This window comes from Anomaloglossus baeobatrachus, chromosome 4 (assembly GCF_048569485.1).
Source record: "Anomaloglossus baeobatrachus isolate aAnoBae1 chromosome 4, aAnoBae1.hap1, whole genome shotgun sequence".
Taxonomy (NCBI): domain Eukaryota; kingdom Metazoa; phylum Chordata; class Amphibia; order Anura; family Aromobatidae; genus Anomaloglossus; species Anomaloglossus baeobatrachus.
In genome coordinates, this window is record NC_134356.1 from 339792183 (window position 1) to 339804489 (window position 12307).

General features: G+C 44.5%; 1 protein-coding gene across 1 annotated transcript in view; it reads right to left on the reverse strand.

Moving 5' to 3' along the window:
• Positions 1–12307, reverse strand: part of NDUFA5 (NADH:ubiquinone oxidoreductase subunit A5) — a 37582-nt gene that overhangs the window by 251 nt on the left and 25024 nt on the right. The window contains exons 3-4 of the mRNA XM_075342531.1: positions 5686–5802; positions 3839–3904 (exon numbers count right to left, since the gene is read on the reverse strand). Coding sequence (XP_075198646.1) covers positions 3839–3904; positions 5686–5802 — 183 coding nt within the window. The remainder of the gene's footprint in view (positions 1–3838; positions 3905–5685; positions 5803–12307) is intronic.

The following is a 12307-nucleotide window of genomic DNA, read 5'->3' on the forward strand; positions in this document are numbered from 1 at the left end:
TATTACCATACATCAGTACATTTTTTTTATGACTATATGATGCATTTTTCAACAAGATAACATCTTGCTAAAATTTGTGTGCCTTATAGTCTGCAGTCTCCCAGACTGATTCCTTAAATCACAAGGCAGAGCATTCATAAGTGCTGAGATACCCAAGCGGCTGCATAGTTCTCCTTCTCTAATTCTGACCAGGAGGGACTGAGCCGATGTTGCTGGCAGGTTAGGTAAAGCTTCTGTCCACATTATTGTATAAATTGTTTTTGATAATTATTTTAAAATCTGGCTTCAAAAATATTTTCTAATCTAGCTTTTAAAAAAGCAGTCATCTTTAAAGGACTGTCCAGTACTAGGACACATTTCCCATATTAACATTAATAAAAAAAAGCTCATATTTTACTCCCATGCTGGCGCCCTGGAGGTTGTGACGTCACGCGAGCCGGCTTCTCTCTCCCTGTCTTCGGACGCAGGAGTAATCAACAAGAAGTGAGCAGTAGCCACAGCACTCACTCCATGGTGACTAAAGCTGGTGTCACACATAACGACAACGACGTCGCTGCTACGTCACCATATTCTGTGACGTAGCAGCGACCATAGATGATCGTTAGTAAGCTGTCAAACATGTTATATAAAGCAGCGACGGAGCAGCGATCATAGCGACGTCGACGGTCGTTGTGTGGTTTCAGACGTAGCATAGCGTAGCGATCATCGCTGCTGCGGTGTCAAACACAAGGATTATCAGCTTATCAGCTTGGCGCAGCGGGATAGCAGTGATCAAAAAATGACCTGGAACATTCAGGAGCGAGCAACGATTTCGCAGCAGGGGTCTGATCGTTGTTATGTGTCACACACAGCAACGTCGCTGTTGAGGTCGCTGCTACGTCACAGAATATGGTGACGTAGCAGCGACGTCGTTGTCGTTATGTGTGACACCAGCTTTACTCATGTGTAGAGATAAGCTGATCTGCCGATGTTCGGGTTCGGCTGGACTTCAAAACAAAAAGTTTAGTTTTTAATTTTAATTGGGGGAAACGTGAAATGAGAGGTTTGTCCTAGTAGTGGACTGCCCTTTTAATATTAGGCAGGAAAGTTTACATGGATTATAAAACCATTTAGATATGGATTTTTAAACTAAGCTTTTTTTTTTATAGAAAAGATTATACAGCCAAATTAAAAAGGAATTTTCAAAGTACACTAGCTTTAATGAGTAAGATATACAGTGCTGGCCAAAGGTATCGGCACCCCTGCAATTCTGTCAGATAATACTCAGTTTCTTCTTGAAAATGATTGCAATCACAAATTCTTTGGTATTATCTTCATTTATTTTGCTTGCAATGAAAAAACACAAAAGAGAATGAAACAAAAATCAAATCATTGATCATTTCACACAAAACTCCAAAAATGGGTCAGACAAAAGTATTGACAACCTTTAGCCAAAATAACTGCGAACAACCGCTTCCGGTAACCATCAATGAGTTCCTTACAATGCTCTGCTGGAATTTTAGACCATTCTTCTTTGGCAAACTGCTCCAGGTCCCTGAGATTTGAGGGGTGCCTTCTCCAAACTGCTATTTTGAGATCTCTCCACAGGTGTTCTATGGGATTCAGGTCTGGACTCATTGCTGGCCACTTTAGTAGTCTCCAGTGCTTTCTATCAAACCATTTTCTAGTGCTTTTTGAAGTGTGTTTTGGGTCATTGTCCTGCTGGAAGACCCATGACCTCTGAGGGAGACCCAGCTTTCTCACATTGGGCCCTACATTATGCTGCAAAATTTGTTGGTAGTCTTCAGACTTCATAATGCCATGCACACGGTCAAGCAGTCCAGTGCCAGAGGCAGCAAAGCAACCCCAAAACATTAGGGAACCTCCGCCATGTTTGACTGTAGGGACCGTGTTCTTTTCTTTGAATTTTTTTTTTTCCTGTAAACTCTATGTTGATGGCTTTTCCCAAAAAGCTCTACTTTTGTCTCATCTGACCAGAGAACATTCTTCCAAAACGTTTTAGGCTTTCTCGGGTAAGTTTTAGCAAACTCCAGCCTGGCTTTTTTATGTCTCGGGGTAAGAAGTGGGGTCTTCCTGGGTATCCTACCATACAGCCCCTTTTCATTGAGACGCCAACGGATAGTACGGGTTGACACCATTGTACCCTCGGACTGCAGGGCAGCTTGAACTTGTTTGGATGTTACTCGAGGTTCTTTATCCACCATCCGCACAATCTTGCGTTGAAATCTCTCGTCAAATTTTCTTTTCCTTCCACATCTAGGGAGGTTAGCCACAGTGCTATGGGCTTTAAACTTCTTGATGACACTGCGCACCGTAGACAGGAACTTTCAGGTCTTTGGAGATGGACTTGTAGCCTTGAGATTGCTCATGCTTCCTCATAATTTGGATTCGCAAGTCCTCAGATTGTTCTTTGGTCTTCTTTCCATGCTCAATGTGGTACACACAAGGACACAGGACAGAGGTTGAGTCAACTTTAATCCATGTCAACTGGCTGCAAGTGTGATTTAGTTATTGCCAACACCTGTTAGGTGCCACAGGTAAGTTACAGGGGCTGTTAATTACACAAATTAGAGAAGCATCACATGATTTTTCAAACAGTGCCAATACTTTTGTCCACCCCCTTTTTTATGTTTGGTGTGGTATTATATTCAATTTGGCTTTATGACAAATTTTTTTTTTTTCATTGAAGACAAATTAAATGAAGATAATAATACCAAAGAATTTGTGATTGCAATTATTTTCAGGAAGAAACTGAGTATTCTCTGACAGAATTGCAGGGGTCCCAATACTTTTGGCCAGCACTGTATTTAAAAATTTGTTCATTTTAGATTGCCAAGTTCAAAGACCATCCTCTACGCGGATGGTTTCACAATCTATGCTTTTTTTTTTTTTTTTTTTTTTTTTAATAATGCTGGAGGGTTTTAGAGACTAAGAAAGCCTATACTGTTTACAGGGGAACTCCTCCATGATCAGCTCATTGATAACCAATTATTGAGGGGATCGATTGTCCAAACACGACAACCAAAGTAAACCGCAGTGAGAGTTTCAATAATTTTTATTGTACTTTAAATTTGAACATATATTACATAATGAACTGCATTTATAAATTTGTTTAAATACATTATGAATAAGTATACTTACATTTAGCATTTAGTATTTTTATGGGGTAAGGAATGAGAGGTTGGGGAGGGTAAATTAGGGAAGAAGAACTTTATTGGGGCAAACGTGGAAGGATCAAGGAAAATAATGGAAGGGTAAGTGGTAAAGGGAGACTTAACCTTAATAAAAAAAGATTATAAGAGTAAAAAAAAAAAAAAAAGAAAGAAAGAATGAAATAAAGAAGAGATAGAAAAAGAGGGGTAAGTGAGACAGAGGTGTTTTTTTGTATCTTTGGAGTAGAGTGTCTTTGATAAATCTATAAGATTGTCCAAGAGTAGTAGATGTTGCCCTATATAGTTTAGAATTCAATAGTCATCCAATATCTATTAAATTGTTTAACCAAACTCCCCATCTTTTATGGTAAGAGCCGAATGAATTATTAACTATAGCATGTTTCCTTTCAAATTTGTGGTGTAATATGAGCTTGTTGTTAATTTCCATTATATTTCGTATATTGTCACTATTCCAATTAGCTGCAATGGAATTTTTTTATTAGGAGGAGAATAAGAATAATAATCGGAATATGACATGGGGTAAACAGCAGTGAGGTAGGATACAAAAGTGTTCAGAGCTATAGGGCATAATAAAGGCAGATATGATTGTACATAGCTTCTTTATCAACATAAGGGATAAGGGATGCAGTATAGACAGAAGAACATACATTTATGTTTGCTTTTACCTGTGCAATAACTTCTTCTATTTGGCCACAGTTAATCTTCTCCTCCAATTTTTCAACACTGCGTTCCTACACAAATAAATAAAAAACATAAGTGGACATTAGGATTGTTTATTTGCTAGTGGTGCTTCACAGAAACCAAGAACGGCATTTGAGGCGACAAGGTAAGGAAAGAGTTTGTCAGCCTCATCCTGATATTGCTACATGTCTTGATGTGAAATCATAGGAAATACTTGTCTTCACAATGTGGCAGCCACCCAATAGGCCAAAACAGGTCGACATCAGTCCTTGTGCTGTGAATTATGGTAAACCAATTTACCTACAGTATTTTTTGGACTATAAGACTCACTTTTTTTTAAACAAGAAAAACTCCTGCTAAAATGTGTGTGTCTTAACGTCCAGTGGACTGTGATGGAGAATCACGACACAGCATCCTCCCCGTTCACAGATAGACTTGCTCTCTTTCCTCCTGCCGCACACTGATCTACGTGATCGGCTCAGAGCTGGAGAAAAAGCTTACCGGGATCTGAATGGAGGCTGCATCAGCTGAAGGACCTTCCACCGGATTAATTCAAGGGTCTTTTAGCTCATGTGAATCATCATATGACCTGAAAGGTCCTTGCGTCAATTGTACAAAAGGTCCATTATCTGCTCAGTTCAGGTCTCAATCAGAAACTGCAAGATGAGTGAGTGTGTGTATGTGTGTATGCACACATATGTAAACTGTGCATGTTTATAACTAAAGCCACAATTAACACAGCCCAAGTCTTACACATTTTACTTACGCTATATTAGTATTAAATAATGGTAACTTAAAAGGGAACTTGTCACCAGTTTTGGGACCTATAAGCTGCAGTCACCACCACTGGGCTCTTATATACAGCATTCTAACATGCTGTATATAAGAGCTCAGGACTCGCTGTAAAACATAAAAAAAACATTTTATAATACTCACCTAATTGTCGTCCTTCAGTGGAGTTGGGCCACATGGGTGTCTCCTTTCTCCAGTGCCGGCACCTACTCTTTCGGTCATCTTCGTCTACCTTCTCAAGCCTGTGTGCAGGACATGTCCTACGTCATACACACTCGCCGGTCGTGCGCAGGCGCACTACAATACTTTGATCTGCTCTGAGCAGGGCAGATCAAAGTTCGCCTGTGCAGGAGCTCAGTGACGGTGAGTGTGTATGACGTAGGACGCGTCATTTAGCAGGAAGACCAAGATGGGCGAAAGAGGAGGCGCCGGCCCCGGAGGCGTCCATATAGCCCAACTCCACCGAAGCATGACCGTTAGGAGAGTATTATTAAGTGTTTTTTATGTTCTACAGCGCGGCCTGCGCTCTTATATACAGAATGTTAGAATGCTGTATATAAAAGAGCCCAGTGGTGGTGGCCGCAGCATATAGGCCCCAAAACTGGTGACAGGTTCCCTTTAAAGATAGTGCATATACAATTTGCACTACCCTAAGATTTGAGACTATAGAGCCACACAGTTGTTCTCAAGTTTAGGAATGGAGAGAGCATAATACATGGCATGTAGATGCAGGGCACACTGATGAATTCTACAACAGTCTACAGCCTGTGGCAATCTAGTATCAGTCAATAATTGTATAACAAGCCCTAATCAATTTTGCCAATGGAACACAGATCGTGAAAAATCATTATGTTCAGAAATCTTCAGACCCTCCCACCCCCAGATAAATCCATGTGAGATAACTGTCCAAATCATTAGTTGAAGAATAAAACATGCTCTGAATCGTACACAAACATTTGACAGGGGAAAACATCTTTACAAAGAAAGGAGAAGAAATGTAGTACAAAGACAAGTATTGGTGACTGCTGAAATTACTTACAGTTTTCACTGCGCTGAATCTGTCATTTACAATCTGCTCGGTGTATTTCCGGTATGCTGCATCTTTTGGAATGGTCTGGAGTGCAGCAAGAATTTTCGTATATAATATTCTCAAACGCTGTCAATGGAAAAGAACATAATAAACATGTTATAAAATTGCACATAAATACCCACTGTAGAGAATGCGTTTATTAGTGGAAATTGTCCAAAAATTATTTTTTTGTTCCCAAGCTTGCCGTTTGCACTATTAACAGATTTATAATTTATTAAAAATTCTGTCCACCTGTTATGTGGGCTGCTCATCTAGTGTGTGATATCACTCTAGTGACATTCCATATACAGCCCAAATGTACTGTGCATTATACATAACATCACTGCTGATATTAGTACATGTCAGCCCTGAAGTGCTAGGATCATTCATGCAAGATCTCAGACCTGCACTCTCATCGATGCAGAAGTTGTATCGCTCAAGTGCAGTCATCCTACTCTGCCTTAGGCCGGTTTCAAACGTCCGTGTTTTAGGTACATGTGACATCAGTTTTTAACACGGATGTCACACGTACCCATGTTACCCTATTGTGTACTCACACGGAACGTGTGGCCCCGCTATTTCACACGGACATGTGTCTGTTTTTTCTCCTGCAGCACGGGTGTTACACGGACCGCACACTGATGTGATCCGTGTGACATGGACCGGAGAAAACACAGGTCTTTAAATAAAAAGATTTTCTATATTTACCTGTATCCAGCGATGCTGTCTCCGGCTCTACCACCTCCCGCTCCTGACCCCCACTCATTATTTTCATTGATTATTCACTGCAGTGAGCAGCTGGGAGCAGGATCATCGCGGTGACAGCGCTGGAGACAGCACTGCCGAGGACAGCATCGTTATTGACAGGCGAGTATCCTGACAGCATTGTGTATGCAGGGACGTCCAGGAGGTTATCAGATTTCCCAATGAACTGACGACCTCCTGATGACACCCGTGACAAATGCACTACAGCGAGTGTCACGATGGTGACTTCCAGCCGGGTTCATGAGATTTCATTGGGAACTCTGATGACACCCTGGATGTCACTGCACAAACTGCTGTATACTCACCTGTCCCCAGCGGTGCTGTCCGGCTCTGTCCCCGCGATGCTCCGGCTTCCACATCCTCGGGCAGTGAATAATCAATGAAAATAATGAGCGGGGGTCAGGAGCGGAAGGCAGCAGAGCAGAAGACCGCATCGCTTGATATAGGTAAATATAGAACATCTTTTCATTGCAGAGACACGTATTTTACCCGGTACGTGTCACACATACGCAAACACGGATGTCACACGTATGACACACGTGTGACCATAACAATGCGTGTGACTGGTACCTGATTAAACACGGACGTGTGAAACCAGCCTTAGGCCGGTTTCAGATGTCCATGTTTTAGATACGTGTGACATCCGTTTTTAAACACGGATTCCACACGTACCCATGTTATTTTCTGGAGTTACACAGAACGTGTGACCCCACACGTACACATGGGCACCTGTCCGTTTTTTTCTCTGGCATCACACAGATGTGATCCGTGTGACACCTACTGGAGAAAAAAAAGTGTCTTTGAAAAAAAAAATATATTTTCTATATTCACCTGTATCCAGTGTTGCTGTCTTCAGATCTACTGTCCCCTGCTTCTGACCCCCGCTAATATGATCATTGAATATTCACTGCATCTCGGACCTGGAGGCAGGAGCATCGCCAGGGACAGGGGAGTATCAAGCAAGCAGTGTGTGTGCAGTGACGTTCAGGAAGTCACCCGAGATAACTCTGATGAATCCATGAAGTCACCATCGTGTCACCCGCTGTAGCGTGGGTGTCATCAGGAGGTCATCAGAGTTAATTGCGAACTCCGATGCAGCCTCCTGGACGTCACTGCACACACACTGCTAGCTGGACACAACTAACCTGTCCCCAGTAATGCTCCTTCCAGGTCCGAAGTGCAGTGAATATTCAATGAGTATAATTGGCGGGGGTCAGAAACAGGGACAGCAGAACCGAAGAAAACAGTGCTGGATACAGGTAAATATAGAAAATCTTTATTTCAAAGACCCGTGTTTTCTCCAATACGTGTCACACGTATGCAAGCACAGATGCGACATACGTATGACCATACCCATGAGAGTGGCTTGTACCTGATTAAGCACGGACATCTGAAACTGGCCTTAGTTTCACATCTGCTGCTGCATATAGGTGTGACTTAAAGTTTACAGATTGACACAAACTTTAGTTTTAACTCATCTTCAGATCCTTTAGGCTACTTTCACACATCCGGCTTGAGCCCTGCGGCTCAATCCGGCTGTGCAAGCTATGCAACGGATGCGGTGAAAACACCGCATCCTTTGCATAAGTTTTTCCCATGCGGCCCGCCCGGTTTTTGCCGCTTGCGGCATGCTACTGAGCACGCGCAGTGGCAAAGAAGGGAATTTTGTTTACTTACCGTAAATTCCTTTTCTTCTAGCTCCAATTGGGAGACCCAGACAATTGGGTGTATAGCTACTGCCTCCGGAGGACACACAAAGTATTACACTTAAAAGTGTAAAGCCCCTCCCCTCTGCTATACACCCTCCTGTGCATCACGGGCTCCTCAGTTTTGGTGCAAAAGCAGGAAGGAGGAAACTTATAAATTGGTCTAAGGTAAATTCAATCCGAAGGATGTTCGGAGAACTGAAACCATAACCAAGAACAATTCAATCTGAACAACATGTGTACACAAAGAAACAACAGCCCGAAGGGAACAGGGGCGGGTGCTGGGTCTCCCAATTGGAGCTAGAAGAAAAGGAATTTACGGTAAGTAAACAAAATTCCCTTCTTCTTTGTCGCTCCATTGGGAGACCCAGACAATTGGGACGTCCAAAAGCAGTCCCTGGGTGGGTAAAAGAATACCTCGGTAAAAGAGCCGTAAAACGGCTCCTTCCTACAGGTGGACAACCGCCGCCTGAAGGACTCGCCTACCTAAGCTGGCATCTGCCGAAGCGTAGGTATGCACTAGATAGTGCTTCGTGAAAGTGTGCAGACTCGACCAGGTAGTCGCCTGACACACCTGCTGAGCCGTAGCCTGGTGCAGCAATGCCCAGGACGCACCCACGGCTCTGGCAGAATGGGCCTCCAGCCCTGAAGGGACCGGAAGCCCAGCAGAACGGTAGGCTTCAAGAATTGGTTCCTTGATCCACTGAGCCAAGTTGACTTGGAAGCCTGCGACCCTTTACGCTGGCCAGCGACAAGGACAAAGAGCGCATCCGAGCGGCGCAGGGCGCCGTACGAGAAATGTAGAGTCTGAGTGCTCTCACCAGACCTAACAAGTGCAAATCCTTTTCACATCGTTGAACTGGATGAGGACAAAAAAGAAGGTAAGAAGATATCCTGATTGAGATGAAAAGAGGATACCACCTTCGGGAGAAATTCCGGAACCGGACGCAGAACCACCTTGTCCTGGTGAAACACCAGGAAGGGGGGCTTTGCATGACAGTGTTGCTATGTCAGACACTCTGCGGAGTGACGTGACTGCCACTAGGAAGACCACCTTCTGCGAAAAGCGTGAAAGAGAAATATCCCTCATTGGCTCGAAGGGTGGTTCCTGAAGAGCCGGTATCACCCTGTTCCGATCCCAGGGTTCTAGCCGACGCTTGGAAGGAGGGACTATGTGGCAAACCCCCTGCAGGAACGTGCGTGCCTGAGGAAGCCTGGCTAGACGCTTTTGAAAAAACACAGAAAGCGCCGAAATTTGTCCCTTAAGGGAATCGAGAGACCACTCCTTTTCCATTCCGGATTGAAGGAAGGACAGAAAAGTGGGCAAGGCGAATGGCCAGAGTAAAACCCTGATCAGAGCACCAGGATAAGAAGATCTTCCACGTCCTGTGGTAGATCTTGGTGGACGTTGGTTTCCTGGCCTGTCTCATAGTGGTAATGACCTCTTGAGATAACCCTGAAGACGCTAGGATCCAGGACTCAAAGGCTACGCAGTCAGGTTGAGGGCCGCAGAATTCAGATACACTGCCCTCACCTCCGGAACATTGATCTGGAGGGAGGACTCTGTTGAGTCCATGTACCCTGAGCCCTGTGGCGGGGGAAGACTCCCTGACAGACTCGCGTCAGCCGTGACCACAGCCCAGGATGGGGGCAGGAAGGATTTTTCCTTCGATAAGAAGTGAGAAGAAGCCACCACTGAAGGGATGCCTTGGCTGCCCGAGAAGGAGCAACGTTCCTGTCGAGGGACGTCGATTTGCTTTCCCATTTGCGGAGAAAGTCCCATTGAAGTGGGCGCAGATGAATCTGCGCAAACTGAGCTGCCTCCATTGCTGCCACCAACTTCTCTAGGAAGTGTATGAGGCGCCTCAAAGGGTGTGACTGGGCTCGAAGGAGCGATTGCACCCCTGTCTGTAGTGAACGCTGTATGTCCAGCGGAAGCTTCACTATCGCTGAGAGAGTATGAAACTCCATGCTGAGATATGTCAGTGATTAGGCCGGTGTCAATCTTGACTTTGGGAAATTGATGATCCACCCGAATCTCTGGAGAGTCTCTAGAGCAATGTTCGGGCTGTTAAACATAGAAAGAAAGATGGAGCTTGCAAGGCAGTTAGTGTAAAAATATCCAAAATTTTATTATACAAATTTCTTATTATATTAAAATAGTTTCAATCCATATAGAAAAAGTACATATGCAGTGCTAATAGAGAACAAGGTGAATTACCACACATAAGTGGGAAAGCAGAAGTGATAACACCCCAAGTAGACGTAAATAACTAGCAAGGGCAAAGGGTCATAAATAAGCGTAAGTGGCTGGCTAATACCTATGGCGTCTCTGTCCTGGCGGGAAACGTAATTATATATAGCCAAATCAGCATAGATCCCTAAGGCAGGACAGAGATTCCAAGAATCAAGCCAATCATGAAAAAAGTCACAAAACAATGACTAAAAAATGTGGCGCCTCCACCCTGACCGGGCACATGAAGTTGTGCAGCCAATTCGGCACAAGTCCGTTTAAACAGGGCAGGGGTCACCAGTAACAAGCCAGTCACATACAAAAGACCCTAAGAACCCATAACTTACACATAGTTAAGAAGGGGGGTGAACACCAGGGCGTCCCACGACAGTGCAAGGAGCCTTCCTACGCGCGTTTCGCACGGATTACATCTGCTGGCTTCATCAGGGAAGGTATACGGCAATTGCCGTTCAAGGACCTTATATCGGAAGTCGCGAGACTTCATTGGACTGACCAGGACCTGGAAAATGTGTCCCAGCCAATCGGATCCCCGCCGACGCACACGCGCACCGCGCGCCCAACGTCACACGCCCCTCAGCCGTCCAATGGGAGAGGGAGCCCGGAGCACAGCACACGTGCTCCAAGGCCACCCCCACCCAGTAAGGACGGCCAAGGGGCGGGCAAGGAAGGCGAGCGGCGCGCACGGGTCACGGAGATCAGAGGGCGGGACACAGCTCCCAGCTAGAGTCCGTCAATCAGCCATCGGGTTGCCATGGCGGCGCGTATGCCAAAGCACGGCAAAAGTCCGCACCACGTCCCCGGCAATCCAGTGAGGGGGGACGCGGCGGACCCCCGGGCCCAGGGGTCCGCAACATCCACCCCCACCAAAGAGGACGCCGGGCAAGCAGCGGGGACAGGATACCGCGCGATGGGAGCGCGCACAGCAACCAGAGGGCGGGACAGGCTAATAGCTGGAAATGAAAAATGTGAGCAATCAATAAGTATCCTTGCCATCCCATAAATACGACCACAGAAATGAGATAACAATGGCATCAGTCATATTACATAAAAACAAGAAACAGGAGAATTATTATGCAGAGATCTTCTTAAAGTGACAGTACGTCCATGTCCTAAGGGAATCATGTGCGGACAATTTTTCCAAAAATCGATGTCAGGTCCAAGTCCGACATGTAGATCACAATGGATAATAACTAGACAAGGTCCTATGAAGGCAAGAGAATTAAATTAGGAACACTGAAAATTAATAATGGGGCCAAAAAGAAACCTGATAAAAAATAATTAAAAATATCCCTTAAATTAAAAAGGAAAGGAATGGTGCAGTACATGACAAGAGCCACTCATAGAAACGGGGCAAAGTTTAGAGCCTCATTAAGGCCCTTTGGTGTGACTGTGTCCAAAATGGTAATCCATTTCAGTTCACGTTGGGCCAAAAGCTTTTTGACATTTCCCCCCCTAATCCCACAGTGAATCACGTCAACACCCCTGACCATAAAGGATCTAGGGTTGCATCCATGAACCAATTTGAAGTGGCGCGGTATGGTCAGGGGTGTTGACGTGATTCACTGTGGGATTAGGGGGGGAAATGTCAAAAAGCTTTTGGCCCAACATGAACTGAAATGGATTACCATTTTGGACACAGTCACACCAAAGGGCCTTAATGAGGCTCTAAACTTTGCCCCGTTTCTATGAGTGGCTCTTGTCATGTACTGCACCATTCCTTTCCTTTTTAATTTAAGGGATATTTTTAATTATTTTTTATCAGGTTTCTTTTTGGCCCCATTATTAATTTTCAGTGTTCCTAATTTAATTCTCTTGCCTTCATAGGACCTTGTCTAGTTATTATCCATTGTGATCTACATGTCGGACT